The sequence below is a fragment of the Poromitra crassiceps genome (genome assembly GCF_964638095.1).
Source record: "Poromitra crassiceps genome assembly, chromosome: 11".
Taxonomy (NCBI): domain Eukaryota; kingdom Metazoa; phylum Chordata; class Actinopteri; order Beryciformes; family Melamphaidae; genus Poromitra; species Poromitra crassiceps.
Window position 1 is genome coordinate 25,446,256 of NC_139643.1, and position 25,746 is coordinate 25,472,001.

The window sequence follows — 25,746 nt, forward strand, 5'->3', positions numbered from 1 at the left end:
ATCATAGAGCTTTATACTGGTATATCAAGTATTGTCAAGAGTGAAGAATGACTTTAAATGATTAACTACTGAATTAAAAGATAGGACATTTTGATATAAAATGGTGGAATAAAACGTTAAAAAGTTTAATTTGTTAACCTGAGACTGTGCTGTCTTTATCTGCCATAGAGTCACCACGACCACTGTGAGCAGTAATGACCCAGTCAGACAACACCTCCAAGTGAGAGGCCATGATGCTTAGAGAGCGCAGCAATAGTTTCAAAGCCACATGCTAGTATATTGTGCTCCTTCAGGTGAGTGAATGCATTGCAGGCATAGTCATATTTTGGAAGTTTAATGGTCTGTTTTGCTCTGGAAAGGTTTAGCAGTACAGTACCCTAGTTTTGCCTAGTTTTTTAACGACAAATGATAGTTAATTGATCCCATTGATTGGACTGTGATGTGACTTGCCTGGAGGTCTGAAGTGCTCTGTGCCACCTCTCTGCTGGGTTGTTCTCTGTGTGGAGGAAGCCTGACGCAGACTCTCCATGTGGAGGCCCATCGTCTCCTCCGCCGCCGCCGTGGTCTTCAGGACGTCAACCAGCACCTGACAAAGCCTCTCGTTGGCCTTTCGCAAGAGGTTTCTGGTAGGTAGGAGTTAAAAAACGTTGGGACGGGTGGTTGGTTATGAGAAATTGTACGGTGCCATCAATGACTAACGCAGTATCTGTGTCTTATCTTATATATCATTCATGCAAGAAATGTTAATTAGTTAAAGGGAAGGCTTGATACGATCACAGTTGTAAAACATTGAACTCAAAATGGGAATTTGGTCTAGCTTTGGCTGCAAGTGGAGATCAATAATAACCTATTCCCAATTCTTCTCCAGCACTAACACAAACACGTCCGGATAGTATGAAGCCACAACTTAATGCTGTACTGCTTGAAGCAGGGGTTCCCAAACCTTTTCATCTTGGGACCCAAAAGATATATCTTGTGTCTCCCTGGGCCCCAAACTTACAATAAACATATGGTAATGAGTTGCCATGATCAGCTGGCGACCCACCCCCCATGGGTCCGCAACCCAAATTGGGTCCCGACCCATAGTTTGGGAAAGACTGACTTAAAGGCTTTGCCGATTTTCAACCCACTTTGTATCATTAAAATGTGGGTAATATGCAGATAGGGAGCCTTAACCTTGTCTTCATGTTTTCCTGCACCGAGAGCTCCGCAGTTTATTCGAGGCACTTCCGTGTTAGAATGTCCAGAATGAGGCAAAGCGTGTCATTCTCGATACGGAAGTGAACAGCTGTTCTGCTCTGCTGTTCCAACTACACATTTTTTTCTGTATGTGCACATCCATGGAGAATCGCATCGAGATCCTTAACAAGCGTTCGTGAGCTAGACCAGCTGGCAGGGGCGGAGTTTCTGCAGGCAGACACACGTGGATTTCTCGATGGAGAAAACATATACACAAGCTAAACACTTTCCATCTGCATATATTTACCCAGATTATAATGATACAAAGCGCGTTGAAAATGGGCAAAGCCTCCCTTTAATTAAGAATGTCCTTTTAAGAATAGAGCATAATTCAAAGTATGTATGGATAATTCCTGCTTCTACCTTTCAGTGGTGACAACGTCCGGATTAAAGGAGTCCCCTTCATCCTGTAATGACAATTTGCTCCCATCAGCCTTCTTTACTCCCGGTCCCTCTGGGTCCTCCTCTTTCCCAGCTTCTCCCTGCTGTAACTTTACTCCCGCTCCCTCTGGGTCCTCCTTTTTCCCAGCTTGTCGCCGCTGTAAAGACTGGACAGGCAGGAGAGAGAACACAGACAGCAGGCCCGTCATTGGAAAGGCTACAGTTTGTTCAAGATTCCTGCAAACACTAGGCAGGCTCTATGCATGACCATTAGTAAGAGTGGATTCAACTAAGACACACAGCGAGGCACACGTAGACACGCTCGTCGCTCGCCTTTTACAAGCACACAGACTATAAACACACAAACACACTTGGGTGCCGAGAGAAACACTAGTATCTTTGTGCTGCTATGGCAACAGGTGCACCTGAGTCAAAGGGGCTGGCGGAGGCGGCAGCGCCCCCTTTTGGGCAAGAGGCAGAAATGCAGCTCTGCCTCTCCACACAGGAAATCAATTCATTCTCAAAGACACCGCATTGTGTAGAGACTGCAGATGAGTTAGAGACTGGCACCGCTTCCAGTCAAAGAATCCACACACTGAATGCCACAATGATGCCACTGTTACACTCATCCTGTCAACATACAGTGCTACTGTGCCAAATTATCAAACTTTTATGATGGATTATGTTATTATTACTTTGTATCACTAATGGATTAAAATGAATGCAACAATTGAAGGCTGAATAGAAAGTCCGTTAACATCTTCACCAACCATAGGATAATATATGGTTCAACTATATATAAAGAATGTAAGAATGTGCCAATTTAATAAATGCTGCATTTAATAACTGCATACAAAGACACAGAACAGCAGTGTAACTTACAATGACAAGCCACATATAAATATCAAAATAGTTAATTGATGTTAGAATTAGTTAAAATACTTTCCCCCCTTCCATCCAGGAGGATGTAAGCTGTTTCAGGAACTTCCAAGACTCGAACCTACAATGTCGAGATTTAAAATCTGGAGCTGCTTCATCAATATTGAATAATAGTCCCATATAATATTTGAGTTTTTTATGCCAAAACAAACTTTATTCTGTACTAGTCTTTCAGAAAATCCCACTAGATTCTATCCAAGTCACCTTGACCATCATTCCCAGTTTATTCTCTACGGAGCAGCTCGACATTTTAACATCTTGTTGACATCTGCGGTGGCGCTCATATTAATTGTCTGGTTAGGAGTGTTGTTTGCATTCAGAAATATTACCATAATTTGGCTCTTCTAGGCCAAGAATAACATACTGTATATGAATTCTTCACCTGAGTGGTAATTTCACTTTATCATATTATTGACAAACTGATCTAACCTCAACACTGCATTAGACATGGAGAGAGTGCAGACATTTTCTCCATCTTTCAAAAGCCATTTGAGCCGATTGTCGCTCAGGAACGTTCTTAGCGAGTCGTTTAATGAATGACCATTAGTGAATCACCATTATTACCAAGAGTGTGTTGGAACCACTCCTCACGTAAAGATCATTGAACCCGACAGCCTCTGCTATGGCGTGTGGGTAATGCCTAATCATGACAGCCTCTGCTATGGCGTGTGGGTAATGCCTAATCATGACAGCCTCTGCTATGGCGTGTGGGTAATGCCTAATCATGCAATAAATGGCTAGTGAAAAGCCTATCTGGCCCTGGGATGAGGTCTTCAAGGCAGGAGGAGTGCTTTGGCAAAGAATCCTGCCAAGAAAACCAATATATATTTAACAGTACACCAGTGCATGTACAAGTAGTGCTTCTGAATGGTGTGTGTGCGTGCGTGCGTGCGTGCGTGTGAGTGAGTGTGTGTGTGTGTGTGTGTGTGTGAGTGAGTGTGTGTGTCTGTGTCCTGTGCTACTTAATTTGGGCCACAATTGCCTGTTAAGAAGTGCCACTAACACAGCAAGTGAAGGTGAAGTACACATTTTGAGTTTCACTTTAATGATTGTTTGGCTCGTTGTTGGTTCAAATACAAGGCCTATATTCTAATTGAAAGAAATCCCGCCTAAAAAAAAGATATGTAGGCAGAAATCTCCTTCTAAGGCGAGGATCTCACTCTATCCATAACGCATAGAAACACAATGCATCTGCAATGGACTCCACACGTTCAACACAATGCGATCCTGGCATCACAGGCCAGCCAGCCGCACTGACCTGCTCCAGCCCTGCGTCACTTTTCAGCAGCTGCTCCTTCAACCTGTGGACCTCAGCGGTCCTCTGACTCAGCTCCCTCTCCAGCCTCTCCCTCTGCACGTCGTCCGGCCAGAGGCCCGCGGTGGGAGAGGCCCTGGGGGTCTGCTCCTCTCTCTCCCGCCCCTCCACTTCTTCATGCTCTGCCCAGGTCTGCATGGACGAGCTGGTCTGGTAGGCACGCTTGTTGATGCGAGCCAGCACAGTCTGCTGGGCCAACTCCACTGACATCTGAACGACGGCCTGTGGGAACATTGGGTGCCAAAGATAACGTGGCTTAGGATTCTATTTAACAAAGCACTTACATATGAGTGCTGATTAAAAATGTTTTTTACCCGGCAACAAAGTCACAAGTTCACAACAAAGTGTCAACAAAGGGTCAAATATCTTTTTAAAGGTTTGCTGGCAGTAAGATATTCTGCTGTGATAAAAGCATGTGTTAAGGAAATCCTTGCTGCTCAGAGTTGCCACAAAGGTTGCTGTGTCACTGTCATTCCACAGTCTTTGTTACCATTCGTTATTCGTTACCACGGTTACCATTAGAATGGGATATCCAAGTGGTCTACAGTGTAGACCACTTGGATATCCCATTCTAATGGTACACAACTATCAATGGTAAATACTAATAATAATTAGCTTTATTAGTATCAATAAAAATGAATTTGAATGGTATGTCATGATGTCACAGAAACCGGCTTCATAATACATGTAAGAGAATACATTCCTTTTGCCAACAGAATAAATTAATCTGTGTTGTGATCATCCTCTTCGAAGATTCAGGTGTGCTATCATTTTTCTGATTTCTTTAATGAGTCATAAGCGATTACCTTTCGAGACTGAGGAAATAACAATCCTAAGACATAAATGAATTGCACTGCCCAAGCTGGATCTTCCTTCATATGAATGTGACCTAATGTAAAGCCAGTGTCACTGATTGTGATTTGACAAGAAGACTGACTGTCCAGAGTCATATCAGTCCTAGACAAAGTGTTGGCCTACCTTAGCAACCTCCTCCTCCACTTTCTCCCACTGTTCTTTCTCCTCCTGCACGATCTGCGCCGCTGCCCTGGCACCCTCGATGGAGCGTCCAGCCCCGCTGAGGTCCTGCTCGGCCCGAGTCAGTGCTGCTTTGTCTCCTCTCTCCTCTGGATGCTGCTCTCCTTCCCCCTCTTCTCTCAGTCTCCTCAGCTCGCTCCTGTGCTGCTCCTTGAGAGCGGCCACTTCTTGGACATACTTGTGGTAGAGGGATTTCCTCAGCGTCTGCAGCTGCGCCGTCAGGCCCGAAGACTCGGCAGGCCGCCGCAGCTCCGCGTCCGCGCCGACCTCTGACAGAGACGCTTCCTCTTCGCCGAGCTGCTGCTCAGAGGGAAGAAGGCAGAGAGGAGGAAGTGAGGGTCAGACAGGAAAGTTGACCACAGGAGAGGAAGGTCGCGTGGATGATTAAGGTATCAATGAAGACAAAGGAAAAGGTGTTGTCAAGGTAAACGCTGCAAGATGAGATGAAACTCACAAGTTGCAGATTTGTAGCGAGTAAAAATAAGACACAAGCACAAGACAAGAAGTTCAGGAAAGATTGAGAGTTCCTATGAACTTCTCTTAAAATAAACTTCATATCGCTCGCCCCACCCACTCTTTGACCAGTGATAAATACACCACTCTGTTCACTCCGCCGCCCCCGAGGATGATAAAAGGATAAAGAGAAATCATACTAGCACCACACTTTACACACTACCAGTCTGTCTGGGGACTGAATCCCTGTCTTGTCTGTTTTACCATCATTCAGCCTCTTCAGTTCTCATTCGCGTCTTGCCTTCATCGCGCGTATTCTCGGCATATCCAAGACATATCTCAAAGTCAATCGAAAAACTCTGTTCTTCTCTGCTACATTCCTCTCCGATATCTGAGTGACGATACAAGAGCCTTGAGCACGCATCAGCTGAGCGACGCTGAGAGAGAGAGAGAGTAAGAGAGAGAGAGTTAAAGAGAGAGAGAGAGTAAGAGAGAGTTAAAGAGAGAGAGAGAGAGATGGAGAGGGAGAGAGAGAGTAAGAGAGAGAGAGAGAGAGAGAGAATGACAAAACTACGACAGGACAGAAGCTGGAGTGGCGGTGATCGAGAGGCCACTTAAATGGAGCGCGGTTCACTCACGCAAGACAGAATCCTCCCTTCATACCGCCGCCGAGTCTAGAGCAGGCACGTTCGGTTCGCCGGTAACACGACACACTGGTCTGTTACGTAACGTCTTACACTTATAACATGCTCCTTCAGATATAGAGTCATTTCAAACTGTGGTTTCTGGAGCAAGTTAGGGCAGGTTTTAGCCTAAAGGCTGCTAGCTAGCGCCCCCCTCTCTCCCTCCCCCCTCACTGTCACAGTGTCACACATTTCAGCGTGTGGTGGGACGTGGTGATGTGATGAGTGTGACAGGGCAGATTTAGACAAAGGGCAGAACGTATATAGCAGCCAGACCTTGAGCTCCTCGCTGTGCTCTTCCACCCTCTCGGAGCTGGACTCTGCAACACTGGACAGGCTGAAAGACAAAACAGGAAGTCAAAATTCCTTCTATAACCACATAGGTTAAAGATTTTGTTTTTATCACATGATCTCTTCTATGAATTACGCTACAGCACAGATATACAGAGAATACAGAATACTAGATGAAAAAATGAGATAGCAAAGACACTGCCCTGCAAAATGGCACCATTGAATGAATTAATAAAACTGTTAGGTTCACTGAAATATTCAAAACATGTATGCGATTTGATAAGATGTTTTTATGCCTGGGAATCATTTAAAAGGGGGATTTGATTGTTCATATAATATAACGGTGTTCTGTCTTGAACATGGCCAAGATTAGACAAAAGAGAATCCAAGGTAAGAACTTGGTTGGTACTGAGAGACATGGTGGATAAGCACTGTAATTACGAGGTCAGTAGAGGGCAGCAGCATCTCAGTGAAATCCATCCACACTGATGATGAGGTTTGGTTTGAGCAGAGTATAAGAAATAAGTTATTCTATGTACAAATAAAGTAATACAAGTTTTTCAAAGTCTGGCAACCCTTTTTAGATTATTTTGAGTCTCAATATGCTGCAATAGAGTCAAATGATCTTTCTACTTTTTTCTATAATAAGGTGATGATGGGAATTGTGTGAGGTAGTGGTCATCTGTTCTGTTTTAATTCTTTTGTTCTTTTTATGTCTTCATGTGGGAAAGGGGGTTTTTACGTTTTGTGAGTTTATGTTAAAAAAACAACATCATCATTTGATTATGTACAAATAAAGTGTCAGCAATGCGATTGGTCTCCATATTGCTTCTGTATAGAATAAGAAGAATAAAGTCAACTAGAACGGGCTAAATTTGCTGAAGCAAATTTGATTGTGCTTGCTCCCGCGTGACGCTCCGCCCCCCTTGCACCGCCCCTGCCTTAGACCCCGCCCTCCCATCCAGCATCAATACAGCCCCAATCGGCAATGTGTAGCTAGTACGTGTTTAGGCCGTTGCAAGGGTGTATTAACTGGATGCTATGGTGTTACAGGTACTGAATGCTGCTATAGCGCCCCCTAGAGGCGAAATGACACAATATTTGTCCTATAGGCTCAGAGTACATCCGTCCACACCTGTACCAAGTTTGGTTCGCATCGGACGATCTTTGTGAAATAGGCCCCACCCACAGAACTTTGGAGGTCGATTATATCGCAACGGTGCGGAATTTCAAATAAACGCAAAATAAGTTTTGTGCGGGACAGTCCACACACGCTGTGTGATGTGGTTTGGTGAAAATCGGGCAAAATTGGAAGGAGAAATAGCGAAAAAACGCTTTTCGACAAAATTCAAAATGGCGGAAAATCTAGTTAGACGGAAATGGGCGGGGCCTATATCAGCAGATGCGGAATGACCCAAGGAATCCAGAGAAACAAGAATTTTGAATGTAGCCCTTATGGTTCAAAAGTTATGGACCAACACGTAAGGATGGCTGTTATAGCGCCCCCTAGAGGCAAAATGACACAATATTTGTCCTATAGGCTCAGAGTACATCCGTCCACACCTGTACCAAGTTTGGTTAGCATCGGACGATCTTTGTGAAATAGGCCCCACCCACAGAACTTTGGAGGTCAATTATATCGCAACGGTGCAGAATTAAAAAAAAACGCAAAATAAGTTTTGTGCAGGACAGTCCACACACGCTCTGTGATGTGGTTTGGTGAAGATCGGGCAAAATTTGAAGGAGAAATAGCGAAAAAACGCTTTTCGACAAAATTCAAAATGGCGGGAAATCTAGTTAGACGGAAATGGGCGGGGCCTATATCAGCAGATGCGGAATGGCCCAAGGAATCCAGGGAAAAAATAATTTTGAATGTAGCCCTTACGGTTCAAAAGTTATGGACCAAAACGTAAGGATGGCTGTTATAGCGCCACCATCTGGTCAAATAGTGTAATTTTCCCGCACAGCGTAAAAGGTGACTCTGTAAACCTACCTACAAAGTTTGGTAATGGCAGGTCATACGGTGTCTGAGCTAGAGCTAATTTAATGCCAACGATTTCGAAACCCCATTCAAGTGAATGGGGAAAAAAATCGTACGTTAACGCCAATATCGCGAAAACCGGCGAACGAAACCCTTAGCAATCCAAATGCACACGATTCCTCAATGAGCCGCACGTTTTGATGTCTCCCATGTCTGTGTAGTGTGAAAACTGTAGGAGAAATGGCGAAGCAAACTTTTGGATAGAAGAAAAATAATAACTAGAACGGGCTAAATTTGCTGAAGCAAATTTGATTGTGCTTGCTCCCCCGTGATGCTCCGCCCCCCTTGCACCGCCCCTGCCTTAGACCCCGCCCTCCCATCCACTATCAATACAGCCCCAATCGGCAATGTGTAGCTAGGACGTGTTTAGGCCGTTGCAAGGGTGTATTAACTGGATGCTATGGTGTTTTCGGCTCATCGGTATAGGGCATTCGTAGATCGTTGCTAGGGTGTACTAAGTAGTTGTGGGTGGGAAATGGGCGGGCCTTTGTGAGTACAAGCGGGAGGAGCCAAGGAAACCAGGGCAGAAAGAATTTTGATCGTAGAAGCTATGGTTCCAAACTTACAAACCAAAACGTAAAGAGGGCAGCTATAGCGCCACCGTGAGGTCAATTGGTATAATTTTTCAGGCCAGATTAGAAGAGTACTCTATGAACCTATGTACCCAATTTGGGAACAGTCGCTCTTACAGTTTGTGAGATACAGCTACTGAATGCTGCTATAGCGCCCCCCTATAGGCGAAATGACACAATTTTATTTTTATCAGCTCAGAGTACATATGTGCATACCTGGACCAAGTTTGGTTCGGATCGGACAATGTGGTCCAGAGTTATGGCGGTTTTTGTGAAGTAGGCCCCACCCACCCCGCCCCCTACAGGCCAAATGACACTTTCTTTTCTGAAATCAGCTCAGAAGTGTCAAGTGTCATACAAGAAGGAAGGCTGGCCATAATTCCAATGAATCAGCACTTCCTGCCGCCCTTCAAAATAAAACAATTTAGAAGGGACAGGTTCTGAATGCTGCTATAGCGCCCCCTAGAGGCGAAATGACAAAATATTTCTCCTATAGGCTCAGAGTACATCCTTCCACACCTGGACCAAGTTTGGTTCGCATCGGACGATCTTTGTGAAATAGGCCCCACCCACAGAACTTTGGAAGTCGATTATATCGCAACGGTGCGGAGTTTCAAAAATACGCAAAATAAGTTTTGTGCGGGACAGTCCACACACGCTCTGTGATGTGGTTTGGTGAAGATCGGGCAAAATTTGAAGGAGAAATAGCGAAAAAACGCTTTTGACAAAATTCAAAATGGCGGAAAATCTAGTTAGACGGAAATGGGCGGGGCCTATATCAGCAGATGCGGAATGACCCAAGTAATCCAGGGAAAACAGAATTTTGAATGTAGCCCTTACGGTTCAAAAGTTATGGACCAACACGTAAGGATGGCTGTTATAGCGCCCCCTAGAGGCGAAATGACACAATATTTGTCCTATAGGCTTAGAGTACATCCGTCCACACCTGTACCAAGTTTGGTTAGCATCGGACGATCTTTGTGAAATAGGCCCCACCCACATAACTTTGGAGGTCGATTATATCGCAACGGTGCAGAATTTCAAAAAAACGCAAAATAAGTTTTGTGCGGGACAGTCCACACACGCTCTGTGATGTGGTTTGGTGAAGATCGGGCGAAATTTGAAGGAGAAATAGCGAAAAAACGCTTTTCGACAAAAGTCAAAATGGCGGAAAATCTAGTTAGACGGAAATGGGCGGGGCCTATATCAGCAGATGCGGAATGACCCAAGGAATCCAGGGAAAAAAGAATTTTGAATGTAGCCCTTACGGTTCAAAAGTTATGGACCAAAACGTAAGGACGGCTGTTATAGCGCCACCATCTGGTCAAATACTAAAATTTTCCCGCACAGAGTAAAAGGTGACTCTGTAAACCTACCTACAAAGTTTGGTAATAGCAGATCATACGGTGTCTGAGCTAGAGCTAATTTAATGCCAAAGATTTCGGAAACCCCATTCAAGTGAATGGGAAAAAAAATCGTACGTTAACGCGAATATCGCGAAAACCGGCGAACGAAACCCTTAGCAATCCAAATGCACACGATTCCTCAATGAGCCGCACGTTTTGATGTCTCTCATGTCTGTGTAGTGTGAAAACTGTAGGAGAAATGGCGAACCAAACTTTTGACCAGAAGAAAACAGAATAAAGAAAGAAATAATAAAGAAGTATGAGAGATTCTAAGATTGTGCTTGCCTATCTGCAAGCACAATAATAAGTATGAGAGATTCTATGATTGTGCTTGCCTATCTGCAAGCACAATAATAAACTCCTACGTGTATGTTGAATATTTCTGTGTATCTTATGTTAAGCTAGGATACAAAGTGACACATGAATAATACAGTTGAATGCTTGTGGAGACAACCATGTACTACTACTCATGCATTGAATTGAGACTTAAAACCGCCCAATTCCTTTGCTACTTCAGTGCAGCACTGCAGTTCATTAGAAACCTCATTCAATCCAACGGACTGTGTGCTTCATGAATAAGAGATAGCATTCATCTTCTGTCCTATTTAACGCTTCACTTCCTCCAGGAGGCCATCTGGAAGGGTTGAAACCCTACTTTTATAGGTTAGCAGGCTAGCAACAGGAGTCGAATAATGCTTTTAACCACCGAGTAAATATTTCATTAGCCAAGGCTCTGTTGTCAGTGGACCGGTATCATCTAGCTTCCACCTGCTACACAAGCTGTGCTGTCCATTTAGCATCAAATAGTTTTCAAAAGGTCCAATTCATTTGAACTGGGTTATGCAGTGGCCGTTTTTGAGGTGGTACCGCAGGAAGTGAAGCAGGTGTAACCAATAACATTAATGAGGGCCCTGGCACTGGAACACCTACAATGGAATGGAGCCCTCAGTAACGGTATTGGTTACTTCCTACTTTACCACCTCAGCAACACGGTTGCTGTGAAAAGGGTCTTTTATTCCAACACATGTACTGTACTGTGAACGAGCAAAGTACAACTACTAAAAATGCAGGTAGTAAAAAGAAATCAAATGGATTCAGTTCTGTGAGCAAATCCAAGCTACTTGATGTAATGACATTACATTACATTTTTAATACAATTTCACATTTGAAACATCTTAATTGTAAGTAGCAATGAAATCTAAGCATTGCTCAGGCATAAAGAAAGCAATGGTGACGAGAAATGCAATAATTTAATTGAAGATAGTCTAACAAAGCAACGGTTCCTTTCTATGCCAATTTCAGGAGAGAGGAAACCAGAAAACAACAAAGAAGCATCTGACTGTAGTTAAACGGAACTTCTCAGCATACTGGCTGTAACTTGCCGGGATCATTGTGCCTTTTGATTTGAATTAACACAACTTTGTGTACATGTTGGTGAACAATCTCTTCACACAACATGTCAGTCTGCGAGATGTTATGTAAAAATGTTATGCTGCAGACAGGGAGAGCAAGTTAAGGCTACAAGTGGGCTACTGTTAGCCCACTGCCCAACTGACATCATTAGCTGCATTAGGTAAGGAGGGTTTACACATGCATTTGCCCAGGTCTGTGATGAAATATAAATCTATATGTACACATGATTAGTACATAAGAGAATGTGTTTGACATGGTTTTAATGGAAAACATCTCTTTCTGAAAAGATTAAAGACCTCATAAAAAAACAATAAAGGTTGAACAACTTGTCATGATGTGTTTTTTCCAGGTTCATCATCACCTGAAGTGGCTCTGAGTGCCTGTGACCTCCTGCAGACGTTGCTCCAGCAGGCAGAGCTCAGTAGCATAGCGCTCCTCAGTCTCCGCAGCCTGCTGCTGGTAGTAGGCTCTCAGATGCTCCATGTCTTGTCTGTGACTTTCCTCCAGCTGGACCTGCTTCTCCTGGGCTTCGGCCTTTAGCCTTTGCAGATCCCCGGAAGGGGAGGCAGCCGGCTCGTCCGCATCTAGCCAAAACAGAGGTGAAAATGTGAACTTCATTATGCTAGTTTATTGGGATAACATTGAGGATTACCTTCAGTTAGATGAAACATTAACGTTGCCTGTGAGGAACATGGGAATAGCATAATATAGTAAGAATTGAGCAAATACAGAGTAGTGAAGGTAATACAAATAAAATAATGTAATGAGGATAATACAACAAATAAAAACATAGCATCTTCTTCGAAAGATTTACAAGTTTGCAGATGGTTGCAGTTAACAGATCTAAAGTGCATTTTAAAGCATACTGTATGTGCGGTGTGCAAAATGTGCTCTGCAGTCTCTCCACAGAAATAAATGTACAGCTGCATCGTATGCCTGGTTGGTAAACACTAGAGGAGTAGTGGCTGGGGGGCCTTAGCATTTTATTTCTCTCTTTGAAGTGGCCTGCAGGTGCTGAGACACACTGTGCCGTGCGCGCGCGCATACACACACACACACACACGCACACGCACACACACAAAGAGTGCATGTGTGTGCCATTTGTGTGTGCCATTCCTGGCCGCCAGTCTTTTTGAATTACTCCCTCTGGGTAGACGCTACCGCTCTATTAAGTGCTCCACCACTCGCTTTGCGAGAAGCTTTTACCCGAGTGCTGTGCGTAGTTTGAACGATCACAAATCTAAACGTTAGATCTCTGATTTGTCTAGACCACCTAGACACCTAGACCTTTTTTCTGTTGCTTTCTTTTGTATAAGATGTCTTATACTGGTTTTTAACCATGCAATACTGATCCTTGCTTAAGCACTTTACTACTGTGCACTTTATGTCTGTTTGTGCACTTTATTCCTGCACTTTAAAAGTGAGCTGGATGACTCGGGCCTTTATCCACAGATGTACGTCTCATTTTATTGTTTTATTCTCTTATTTTACCTTACTTACTTTTTAAACGTTTTATATGCTCTTTTATGTTGTCATGATTTGTCATATATGTGTCTATGTTTTAAGCTCTTGCACCCCAATTCCAATGTAGTTTCGACTGCAAATGGTAAATAAACTGACTCTGTCAGGGTTAACCAAAATTCTGTGGAGCAGCCGCAGAAATCTATGAAACGTGGCACTGCTGCATACTGGTATAGAGTATTAAATTAAGCCTACCAAATAAATATGTTCAATCGGTTTCCACACCTCTGTATTTTGACCTGAATAACTTGACATGAGCACGTGATTTATTTGCTTTTACCTTTCCTGACTGGGGAATCAGAGTGCAGATTTACCTTTGCATGAGGAGGGGCTTATGCTGACAGGCTGCATACGTAGGTTAGAAATCTCCTTCTCGCTGCTGCTCTTCAGGTCATCGTACGCCGTCTGCATTGCCGTCATCTAGGAGACCAACAAATCTTGTTAGGACTCATTTCAACTGGAGTTACAATACTCTCTGTTCCCCCCAAAGAAACCAACTCTCCAGATCTGTGAAACCTCACCTTGCTCCCATCAGCCCTCAGAAGAGCCTGGAGCTGCAACAGCCGGTCATGTTCCTGCTCAATCCTCCCCTTCACCTGGTGAAGATCTCTGTATAGCTCTACAATGGGAGAAAGCAACAGGTTTTTTTTTCTATCTTAGATGACATGTTCGTCGTGGTCCCCATGGAGCCATTTTATCTGGATTTTTGTAGATGAGGTGTTAGCTGTGTTAGATGCACTTTGTCGGTGCAAAGTGAATTTCACACGCTGACTCAGTCCTACATGTATCCCTGGAGTCACTTGGGTTATAATATCTATATGTGTTTTATATGATAATTATATTCCTAGTGAAAACACATGTTGTATTCACCTCTGGCCTCGAGGATGACAGAGGTGGAATCACTGGCTTCTTGTCTTTCCACCGAAGGGGCCAGCCGGCCCTCGACATCAGCCTGATAGACACACTCCAAGAGCTCTTCACCAAAAATATTTCTAAAAGACTGAAGCAGGAGCAGAAACATAGTTGCACATAAAAGTTGGATGAAAAACAAATCACACTGCCAATATCCATTATTTAGGACCCCCTAAAGTCAAAAATCAGTTTTTCTTCTTGTTCCTTCAGTTTGGATGTCTGAGCTTCACTGTGCAGAATGATGTCTGTGCAGAGTTTGACACTAGAAGACTGTTTTCACAATCGTCTGCTGAAAGTGGAAAGTTTCTCTGAGCTCACTGAAAAGGTGGTTTTCAACAAGCATGATTTGTGACATCACGAATCCTGGAGCCAATCCCTGTCGAGTATTCAGCAGTTCAACACATCCTCACACCCAACTTGTCATATACTGCAGATCGCTCATGAACCCTTCTTGTCGTTACTTTTGTCACAAGTTGGGAGTGAGAATGTGTTGAAAGCCCGTGTTGTATGCTGTGATTGGCTAGTTAGGTTCGAGATCCCCCTGATTGGTTTCTTTGGATTTTTTAATGAGGCAGAAGTAGGGGAAGTCATTTTAAGGATTTAAACAAGATAATTTAGGCTTTTTGTTGGAAAAACCATCAGACACAAATTATTATTCAAAGTAGAGAATTTTATCCTGAAACATGACTTCAGGGGGTCTTTAAATATTGTGTAATCTTGGTAATGCACATTAACAAAATTCAATGACACCTACACAGCTATAGACATTACAACGATAATGATGATTAGGCTGTAATAATTACCAGTATTAGCTCGTTGCATTCTTCGGACACAGCTTGTACCACATGGTGGTATTTGAAGATTTTGGGCTCATCTGGGAAAAATAGGTAGAAGATTGCACACAATTAATTAATTCATTCATTCATTCATTAATTCATTACTTAGTATAAACGTATAGTAAACACCGCTGAGTATAAATACAGCTTCACAGCTTCAACATTAAATATAGCCCACTAGAAGCACAAAAGCATAAAGATGATGTTGAATACATTAGGCAACCAGAATCCTATTTTTTTTCTTCTTTGCAGAATAGCAGGTAGTGCAGAAAACCTTATGAACGATGGATCAGAAGCAAATTCAGGGGGAAGCGCTGCCTTGCGACAAATACAGATGCACACACAAAGGCTAACCCAGCCAACCACACACTTCCCTCACCTCCGCCAGCGTGCACTTCCTCACCTCCGCCACCGTGCTCTTTCAAGCGCCGCCCTTCCAGCTGCAGGGAGTGTGTGTGGGCGTCCGTGTGCTCTTGGAGCAGCTCGAGCTGGGCAGAATGGATCTGAGAGAGACTGATGCGCTGAGCCTCCAGCCGCAGCCTGCACTCCCCCTAACCACGGGAAGAAGTGATCAACCAATCAGCATGGCTGCAATGGACCATAGGGGCACATGCCTTTTCATTATTATGATCTTTTTTAGTTCATCTTCCTAAGTGTACAATTTGTTGATTTTAAGTTGAGCAGTGTTGTTAACCTACATTCCTAAAATGTGCTCCACACAAGACGGCATAATAGCAAACAACATGCTAGAAATTCTTCCGAGTACAAGATGTACCGTAAATTCCGGACTATAAGTCGCACCGGTGTATAAGCCGCACCTGCAAAGTTGACTATTTTTTACATATATAAGCCGCACCGGACTATAAGCCGCGGGTGTTTTAATGGTATTTTTTTTTATTTTTTTTATTGTGTTTTAATGTTTAATTACCATATGTAAGGGTTCATGCACAGAGGGGATTGTCGGGAAAGAGATGGCTGTTTGAGGAAGCTCCCATTTATTAACATTTCAACAAAACAACATAACACAACACCACCTGTGTTGTTTTTTACAGTGCACACAGTGTCATACAGTGTCATACAGTGTGGTGAAAAGAGGGCAAGAGAGGAAATTAAAACAGAAGTGGATTTATAGTTAGAAAGAGTGCTAAAAAAGAGAGATTTTTTTTTTTTTTTTTTGAAAAAATCCATAGATAAGCCGCACCGTTATATAAGCCGCAGGGGCCAAAAAAGGCCAAAAAACGGGAAAAAAGGTGCGGCTTATAGTCCGGAATTTACGGTAGATCAATGTAGATCGCAAATGATATTATGTAACACGACATAGCCATTTTGTCTACTCAGAGGAGATTAATGGTTTGATAACATTATTCCCCCAATCCTATTGCCAAGCCGGAGCGACGGCACGAGCCATCTGTGTTGTTAGCACAACATGATGAGAGGCCTGCTCTCACAGAGGACAGAAGGTGCAGTGCAGCTTCTTCCTCTTTACTCACAACATTCATTAGCATTAATGTGTCAAGGCCTGAACAAATTGTGATGTTGTTGCCTTTGATGTCAGACACTCTACATTGTAATTAGCCAAAACTGCTTTTTATACGATACATTTTCCCTATCCGCACTGAAGAGTCCATTCAAACCTGTCACCACTCAGATGTTGCTGCTTACAACACGCAGATAAAGGATGGTGAGGGCCCGATGAATAGATGACAACTCTATTGTGTGCCACTGCTATGTAAGAAGGAAAAGTGAAACATTAGAGACTCAACACTGACTACGTTTACATGCACACAATATTCCGGTTTTTGCCCATATTCGGGAAAATGACAATATTCCGACTAAATGAATAATCCACTAATATTCCCGTTTACATGCAGCGGTAGCTCGCGCTCCCCGACACATGAGGGGGGGGGGAGATGCAGGTAGGCAGAGTTCTTCTGTTGAGAATAAACACAGCGCTATTCTTACCAGCATCACTTGGTCCATTTCAGGAGCTTGCTGCTGAAAAGTTTGGCGTTGTGATATTTGCACATCAAAGTCTTTCATAAAAAGTAGGCTAGTAGCCTACGTTATTACCTCGCAGGCTCACAAACATTTTGGACTTCCGTGATCACCACTCTCTTTTTAAATCTATGTTTCTCATCTCCACCCGATCAGAAATGTGGGTTTTTATTTTCGCATGCCAGCGATGATGGATATGATTATATCGCCTCTTCTAGCGCTTTCTAGCACACATCAGTTGACCACAAACAGGCAACATGCATCGCGAACTGCGGTAAAAACCCTGATTGAGATGCATATTCCGAATGGGCTGTATATATGATCAAAGAAAACCTAAAACCCGAATAATACTGGAATAACCCACATGTCGGAAAATGCAAAATTCGGAAAACGGCCAAATTCGGAAAATGCTACTGGAATATGCCGTTTACATGACCCTTATCAAATTCAGAATATTGTCATTTTCTGAATAATAGTGGAATATTGTGTGCATGTAAACGTAGTCACTGTGAAGGACACAGGGCAGGATGTGAGCTTGAGGGACATTTATTTACATGCTCAGTAGGCTCTCCCTCATCCTCTTCTCCCCGCCGCACTACAGCCTCCGCGTGGGGCTCCGCCCCCTTCCTCCTCACCTGGTAAGCAAGCGGCAGACAAACACTGTATGAAATATAATGCCAGTGCTCGTGTAGACACTTAAGATGTGATGGAGAGAGCAACAGGTACAACAATGAACGGATCACCTCCTGAGAGGGAGCAGACAGCGACTGCATAACAAGTGCACAATGCACTATCATAATTTATAACAACAACTATAATTAACAACCAATCTAACATATTACAATTCTATTTTCAACACCACCACGGAGAATTTCTCTTTGTAGTGTTATTTATTAAGCCACTGTATCAGCTTTATAAAGGGTCGTTTGCCAGCATATTTCAACTTTATAAGGGGCCGGCCAGCATATAAGTTGACTATACATCACCTCATTAAAAAGCATGTTCTGCTGTTGCGTTTACAAATACACCAAGATTTACATAGAACATAACATTTTCTGGGTTTAATAAAATGAGTTTTTCCCCATGCCAAGCACTTGCCGAAGTGATTTTCCAATAATTTAGCACAAATAGCAAGTTTTACCACAAGATACAGTACTAGTCACACTAAATGTGATACCGGCTGATGATGTCTAGTGTTCCAAGCCAGGAGGTGCAAAAACAACGTGAAGCACTGGTGTGAAATGGCAGACAGACACTGTACAGTATCTTGTGCTCTGCCCGACACACAGAGATGGGAGGTACAGTACACAGGGTGACTGGGGTAACATGGCTTCTCACCTCAAACCCCTCACACCCTGCAGGATGGAGAGAAACTACAATGTACACATTTCTACTTGATAAATAATTCTTCACAGCTATAAAAAAAAAAAAAAAAAAAAAATGATGTTTTTCCACTCCTTTTCAAAAGCAACATTGTATTCACTTTGAGGATGAGTGGCATTAAATGAAAGCAGATTCTAAATATTATATAGGGATATGAAGTTGTGCCCCTTTAATGGTGCAACGGAGCTGCACATCGACAGGGATATCTTATGACCCCGACAGTCTTAACGATGCTGCTGCTCAGTGCTACCTTTGAGAGGAAGCCTGCAGACACTCAGAGAATTTGCAATCAAGACCACTAATCAGTCACTAGAGAGAAAACATTTCAGCGATAAATTGCCTCAGTCATATTCACTGGTAAAGCCTTAGCCAGGTTTAATGCAATCCATAGAAGACACATTTCTCATGGGCTGATAACGATATTACACATCACAGCATTGCTTTCTAAATTGGATACATCTGAAGCATCTAACGACATTCTCTTTTCACATACATACACACCTCCTCAGCACTGTTGGGTTCTTGAAAAGCCTTTTTTTAATAGCGCAATCAAAAATGTAATTGAATCAGTCATCAGACAGAGAACAAGGCAGTGGGGGCATTTCAGCTCAGAGTGCTGCAGCAGCACAGTAGATGCATGTGAGTGAGTGCCTACCCGTTTGTTGATGTCGTCTTTCCCTCCGTCTCCTTGGTACCCGTCGGTGGAGTCCTCCTTACCGGCCCTCTGCTGCGACTGCGACACAGCCCGGCTCTCCATCTGAGCCTGCACCTCCTGTCCGGCGACACTTGTAGCTTTCTCTTCTTCCACCAGCGGCTCCTCTTCCTCCTCCATTTGTCTTTCCTCCCTGCTGTCTGTCTGAATAGCGTCCGGTTTGCGCTCTTGCCTGGACCTCTGCCGTCTCTTGCGCCTGCTTGACCCTGAGGCAGGGGGTTTGTGCGGGGAGGCTCGTCCTTCAACGGGTCCCTCCCCTGAAGAAGACTGGACCGCTGCTGGACATGGAGCCTGCGAAAGCCTCTGGACCTCCAGGGTATGCCGGATGCTGTCTCTCTCAGCTTCAGCTGCCCGTAAGAGGGACTGGAGAGCCTCTACCTCCCCTCGCAGAGATTCAATCTGCTGGTGGTGATCCTCAAAAGAGCAAACTGAAGGAACCGTCTCCACGGTCTGCTCTCCTTGCTGCAGCTTTTCTTTGCTCTGGGCACGCTGCTCTCTCCTCATCTCTCGCTCGCTTTCCAGTTCTTTCCCTAAGTTTTCATTTTGGGTGATGACCACCTTGTTTTCTTCTCTCGCTTCCATCAGCCCTCCTTCCAGTTGTTCCAGTTTGCTCTGTGCAAATGTCAGTTGCTCTGTAACTTCAGAAAGCCTTCCAGCTAAGCTTTCTTTTTCACTCAAAATAACATTCAGCCTCTCCATTAATTCAGTAGTATCTTTTTCTATCAGTGTTTTATCTTCTGCGTGTGTCTCTGTGTGCGTGTGTCCGTCTGTGTCCTCCATTTTGATATCTTTGCTGCTCTCCTCCAGCTCCCGAATCTGCGACTGGAGGCTGGCAATTTTCGCCTCAGATTCAAGTGTTTCCTTGAGTGTCCTCTCTTCTAACTGTGTCTTTGCCTCAATGAGGCACATGTATTCCTCCTTAAGCTCCTGATAGTTCACATCAAAATTCTTTTCAGCAAAAGAAAACGTAGTGCTCTGCTTTTCCATTTTCCCACCCAGTTCAACTACCTGTTGCTGTATTTGATTGTTCTCTGCTGTAAGAGACTCCATTTTCTTAGTATTTGACTCTAACTCTCCTTTTAAAGTATTATTGGATTCAATTAACATCGCCTTTTCCATTTCCTGCTCCTCCCATTTGTTCTCCCAACGCTCTTCTTTCTCTTTTGTCTGCTTTTCTAGCACCTCTGACTTCATCAGTAACGCCTGAATTTCATTCTCCATTCTAGCTCGTTCATCTCCTCCCTTTCTCAGTTCCTGAACTTCTACCTGAAGCTCCAGGAGCTGCTGGACCAGCTCGTCTGCTTTGGAGGTGTGCAAAGCTACCTTCAGATCCTCTTTCAGTGCAAGTATTTGGTGTAAAAGCTCATCCCGCTCTGTGGCAAAACTATTCTTCTCTCTCTGTACCAAAGACAGTTCTTGTTCATAACTAACGCGCAGCTCTTCCAAACCTCTGTCTTGTTTAATAGAGGCTTCATTGAGGAGGTTCTCTGTGTTGAGGAAGCTCTCCCTCTGCAGGTCTTGCCTGAGAAGGGTGAGCTCTTCCTCATGGCTAAAGAGAAGCTGTGTCCTCAGTCTGTCCAGCTCTGCTTCCTGTGATTGAGCCATGCGGTCAAGGACAGCATCCTTCTCCCGCTCGAGCATCTCCAACTTGATCTTGTAATTGGTCGTTTCGGACTCGTGTTTGGCCTCTGTCTCTTGTGCAGCTTCCTCGGCAGCAGCCAGCTGGCTCTTCAGGTTGTCAATAGTATCCTGAAGGTGTTGCAGTTCATCTTGTTGGCTTTCCTGAGAGATTAGACTGTGGGAGGCCTGCTCCAATTTATCTTTAGCAGAACGGAGATCTTGGAGAAGGTCCTCAACCTTGGCCTGCAGGTTGAGCTTCTCCTGGGCAACATGGCTCAGCTCATCTCGGGTTTTAATGTGCATTGCGTGGGACTCTTCCAGTGTCTCTTGAAGCTCCCTAATTTTAGCATTGAGTTCTTCCACCACAGCAGTGCTAACAGTGGAACTCTGAGATAGCTGTTGGGCTTTCAGAAGCTCAAGTTCAGCACCATGTTTCTCAGTCATTCGGTCCACTTCTGCAGCATGTTGGAAATTAAGCTCCTGCTTCATCTGGACAATTTGCTGGCCATACATCTCATCCAGCTCTGCCCTGAGATGGTCAAGCTTCCGGAGAGAATCCTCTTCCATTCTTTGGAGGTTGTCACTCTCAGATAGGCTGCCCTGGTGACAGCGTTTTTGCAGGTCTTCTACTGTGCCCATGAGCTGCATGATTTCATTTGATGACATTCGCTCCTTCTGCCTGGAGGTTGTGAGTTCACCCTTCCAGCTTTCTAACTCTATTTGTCCTTTCTCCAATTCCAAACTACAACTCTCCAATTCTCCTTTGGAGCTTTCAAGCTCATTTTTTGTGCTTTCCAGCTCATCCAGGCATCTTTCGAGCGCCAGTTCCTTTGAAGCCATTTGCTGGTGGAGGTCTTGCAGGCATTTTTCAGAGGACTCCAGCTTGTCCTCAAGTTGGGTAAGAGAGCATTCGCGTTCTGAAATGACTCTCTCTTTCTCTGTGATGATAAGATCTTTCTCATCCGACATGTCTGTAACAGTTTCTAGTTCAATCCTCCCTACCTGGGCAAGTTCTTCCCTAAGGAGGATCAATGACCGCTCATGTTCTGTTTGCTCCGAAATCATCAGATTTTTCTCTTCTAGTGTTTGTGCAAATGCCTCCTCTGCCGTTGTGCCCGCAAGTGCAAGCTTGTCTTTTAATTCCGTGAGCGACTGCTCGTGACCTAACATAACTCTTTCTTGCTCGGAAATCAGCAGGTCTTTTTCATTCATCCTTTGTGTAAATGATTCCTCTGATCTTCTCCCTGACTATAAAGAAAAGCATATTTTAGAAATACACATATATATTAACACTCAAATTCAGATGCCTAAAAAGACACAAGATATAATCTAGCATACACACACGAGGAAACCTCTCACCATCTCCATCTCACTGAGCTTGTGCTGCAGCTGGGTGATCTGCAGCAGTTGCTCGTTGCTCTCCTCCTGGTACCTTCTGACCTGGCTGCTCATTTCCTCCAGCTCCTGCTGGTACTGAACCAGCTGCTGCCTGGTCTGCAGAAGATCAGCCGCTGTACTGCTGTGGCTTGTATTTCTCAGCGTCTCGCCCGCCTGCAGCTGTCAATCAAACCAGCAGGCAGTCAAGTTCCAGAAGAATGAAGAAAAAAACATGTCCTGTTTTATAATGTAGGCGTTCTCCCACTCAGACTAATTGCTGATTTTGTATGTGGACAGCTGCAGTAGTAGTATAGACGGTTTTAACGTGACAACAAAAACATTCTAAATTGAACCCCGCTCACTTCCTGTTGCAGTGTTTGCTATGGACATAAAAGCAAAAAAAACATTCAAGTGCAGGACTGACCATTCCGTGAAAACCGTCTATACAGCTGAGCAGCGAAAAAACAAAAGTAACGATGTCGAGTGAATATTTCTGCAGTTTGCCGAATGCTGAGAAAAAGGAAGTGCTGTGGGGTTGCGCTCTGGTGAAAACCGTCTATAAAAGAGGATAGAACAAGACTCACTAGCCTCTAGACTGGAGAAAACTTAAGAACTCCTACCTGCTGGAACTGAATATGCAGTTTCTGGCTTTGTTCTGTCAGCTCCAAGAACTCTCTCATGATTTCATCTTTCTCTTCACGAGCCTGCTGAAGATTAGCAGTCAGCTGGGTGATGATGCCATCTCGCTGCTTCAGAGCAGCCTCAAAGTCCTGCAGCTATAAAACCAGCATGTAAGTCAAATGAACACATATTCAGCAAAAACAATCCTATTGAGATAGTACAGAGAAGGGAGAAAGGGAATGAGTAATGATCTCAAAACAGCAAGAGAAGGAAAGCATTGTTGGCCATATAGCCTGAACCCAGCTTTTATAAACAAGCATAGACTGGATTCCACCTTTACTCAACTCAGTCTTGTTGACTGTAGAGTTGCAAGCCTATTTGCAGGATGACATCATTTGAAACGGACGACACTGCTGGAACACAGGTAGCATTACATCTTTTGGCCAATGTTTTCAAAGCAAACAACATTGGAGACGCATTCAAAAAGTCAAATAAAACATCCATAAGGAGAAAGTTTAAAACTACAGGAAACAAACTCACGACAGAAAACAAACTCATACCACAAGAAATGACAACTACAATACATAGAAAAGAACCCAATTCAAACTCAGACTCTAATCAACTTTTTTCTTTCTTTTTAATAATTTACCCATTTTAAAAGGGTGGTAATCAGAAGAGTTTACGCAATGTCCACACTAGGTTTCTTCTTAATGCATTATTAGCAATTAATATACAGTAGGGAGATACATTTAAAAAAAATCCAACACACATACAACAACAGTTACCTGTTGCACTCCTTCTGTGCCAAAGGCGCTCCTGATTTCCTGGAGCTCCCGGCTGAGCTCCTCCACTGCCTGCGTCTTGGCAGCCAGTGCATCCTCCATACCCTGCAGCGTGCCTCCTTTTGTCACCTGCTGCAGGGGCTCCACCTCCTCCTGAGAAGGAGACGCAGCAAGTTAGCAGTTAGCACAGTATTTTTACCAAGCACATGGTAAGGCAGACAAGAGATTAGGTTTCAAGAGCGAGCTTAGCATTTAGCCACCATCCAAGAGTTACAGCAGTTAGTTACAGGAGCCAGATTTGTAGGATTGGGTTAGAAAATAAGATCAATTTGTAGTTGAAAAAAAAAAGTCTGCATCAGTTAGTTAACAATATTTAGCCATATACACTATACAGTAGATTAGTGGTGGCATGGTTAATGCACTCTTCCTTAGCATTGCATTCTAGAATCTAATGCTTAGTCGAAATGTCACTTCAGAGACACTCGTTCTTTCTACCTATTCCATCTGTATTCATCAGCACCTGTCCTGGTTTCTATCCTTTCTGTTGGAACACTACCTTACTAAAGCCAAAGAGAGCAGCTCATTGTGTAACACCCGTCCTCTCTCTCCTCCAGACACTTCACTGTGCGCTCTCTCTTCTTTTCTCTCACTCACCCACCCTCACTCCTTTCTCCTGCAGCTTTGACAGTAATTTACACCTCTGAAATGCCACAGAGCCCTGTGCAGTCCTAAACTACTGCGCCATGCATCTGGGCTTTAAAAATGGCAATTTAAAAGACAACCAGCCGGTTTCTTTTTTTTTTGCTTTCCCACAGTCCACTTTTCAAATGATATCCAATTATGTACTAGGCACACGGTTGAATTCCCGAGAGAAAGTAAGTACAGCATAAAAGAGTCTTGGTTAGTGGGTTACACAGGACTACAGCGTCTATGAAAAGCCCAAAAGAGAGCAAAGTGCAGCGGTCAGTGGGTTTGCTAGCAGAACCAAAAGCAAAGAACCGCTTCATCACATTACTGTACCCAGATAAAATCCATGGAAGACTTCATTAGGTTCTCTGTCAGCTCGTGGCACCCGTTTACCTGTTAATTCACATTACTGTCAGTGAAGGGTCAACATTTGGGGAATGTAATGGGGGGGGTAAAAAAAACATTTGTCAGAGTATATCTGTGTATCTAATTATGAAAGAGATCATTAAAAGACTTATTTCTTTGCTAGATTATTTCAAACTGTCGATTTTGCTAGGACTGAAGTATGGGCTTCAATTTAATTGGAATTATTCTCGTACTAATGTGAGGAGATTTAGTTTGATTTTAAAATGTGCTCACTCACTTGAAGTGCAGATTCTACTGTTTTGACTAGACACCGTGTAGCCGGCATCCAATAAAAAGCCTGTTTGATACAGAGCCATTGTTTTTGCTTTGCTTTGCTTTGATTGGCTCTGAGAGCGCAACAAACGCCGGTTCCATAATTGATATGATTCTCCAAAACAGGAAGTGAGTCACCAACAATGTGATGGTAAATCCCTATTCACATTCATCCAATCATTGTTTGTGTAGGTCCAATGCACAGCTGGAGTTTGAGGGAGGTGCACACACCCTCAGCAGCTCTACGCAGAGACGCTTTGGTGTGTCACACAAACAAAAATTGGGCATTATTATAACAAACCACATTAAGGCAGAGATACATTAGCTTTAAAGGAGAGGAGATTCATGTCAAGTTATGAGATACATAGTTTGAGAAAGCTCTTCTCACCTCTGAGGAATAGTCTTCAGCAGTAGTAGACACCTCACTCTCTGGCTGCAATAGAAAAAGAGTCATTTCATCAATCTTGCATGGAAAATATGAGCCTCAGTGAATTGCATCACAAGTTCAAGGGGCACGGTGGCGCAGTCGGTAGCGCTGTCGCCTCACAGCTAGAAGGTCCTGAGTTCGATTCTCGCCTGGGACGCTGTGGGCGCTGGAGTTGTGTTCCCCCCCTTATCTTCAGTGCCTACTGCCCAGGTGGGTTATCTCGTCGAAAGGGCCTTTCTGTGTGGCGTTTGCATGTTCTCCCCGTGCTCCCCAGGGGGTTCCTCCGTACATAACCCCCCACTAAATACATGCAGAAGATCGTCATCCGACCAGTGACGACAACATCCGAAGTTGGTCCGCTGGAAAGAAAAAGCGACCACTGCTCCTGGCCTGCCCCCCGGAGGAAAGGACATGCCAGGATGGGTCA

The 25,746-nt window shown here is 43.9% G+C and overlaps 1 protein-coding gene across 1 annotated transcript in view; it reads right to left on the reverse strand.

The window, feature by feature from the left end:
* The window catches only part of akap9 (A kinase (PRKA) anchor protein 9), a gene marked incomplete at its 5' end in the record, with an annotated part of 86,985 nt that overhangs the window by 46,824 nt on the left and 14,415 nt on the right, over positions 1-25,746 (reverse strand). The window contains 18 exons of the mRNA XM_083646458.1: positions 447-623; positions 1,603-1,787; positions 3,818-4,096; positions 4,853-5,209; positions 6,322-6,382; positions 12,130-12,352; positions 13,604-13,709; positions 13,811-13,908; positions 14,160-14,289; positions 15,005-15,075; positions 15,417-15,588; positions 17,587-17,667; positions 19,071-21,995; positions 22,107-22,304; positions 22,745-22,900; positions 23,531-23,680; positions 24,548-24,607; positions 25,281-25,325. Coding sequence (XP_083502584.1) covers positions 447-623; positions 1,603-1,787; positions 3,818-4,096; positions 4,853-5,209; positions 6,322-6,382; positions 12,130-12,352; positions 13,604-13,709; positions 13,811-13,908; positions 14,160-14,289; positions 15,005-15,075; positions 15,417-15,588; positions 17,587-17,667; positions 19,071-21,995; positions 22,107-22,304; positions 22,745-22,900; positions 23,531-23,680; positions 24,548-24,607; positions 25,281-25,325 — 5,474 coding nt within the window. The remainder of the gene's footprint in view (positions 1-446; positions 624-1,602; positions 1,788-3,817; positions 4,097-4,852; positions 5,210-6,321; positions 6,383-12,129; positions 12,353-13,603; positions 13,710-13,810; positions 13,909-14,159; positions 14,290-15,004; positions 15,076-15,416; positions 15,589-17,586; positions 17,668-19,070; positions 21,996-22,106; positions 22,305-22,744; positions 22,901-23,530; positions 23,681-24,547; positions 24,608-25,280; positions 25,326-25,746) is intronic.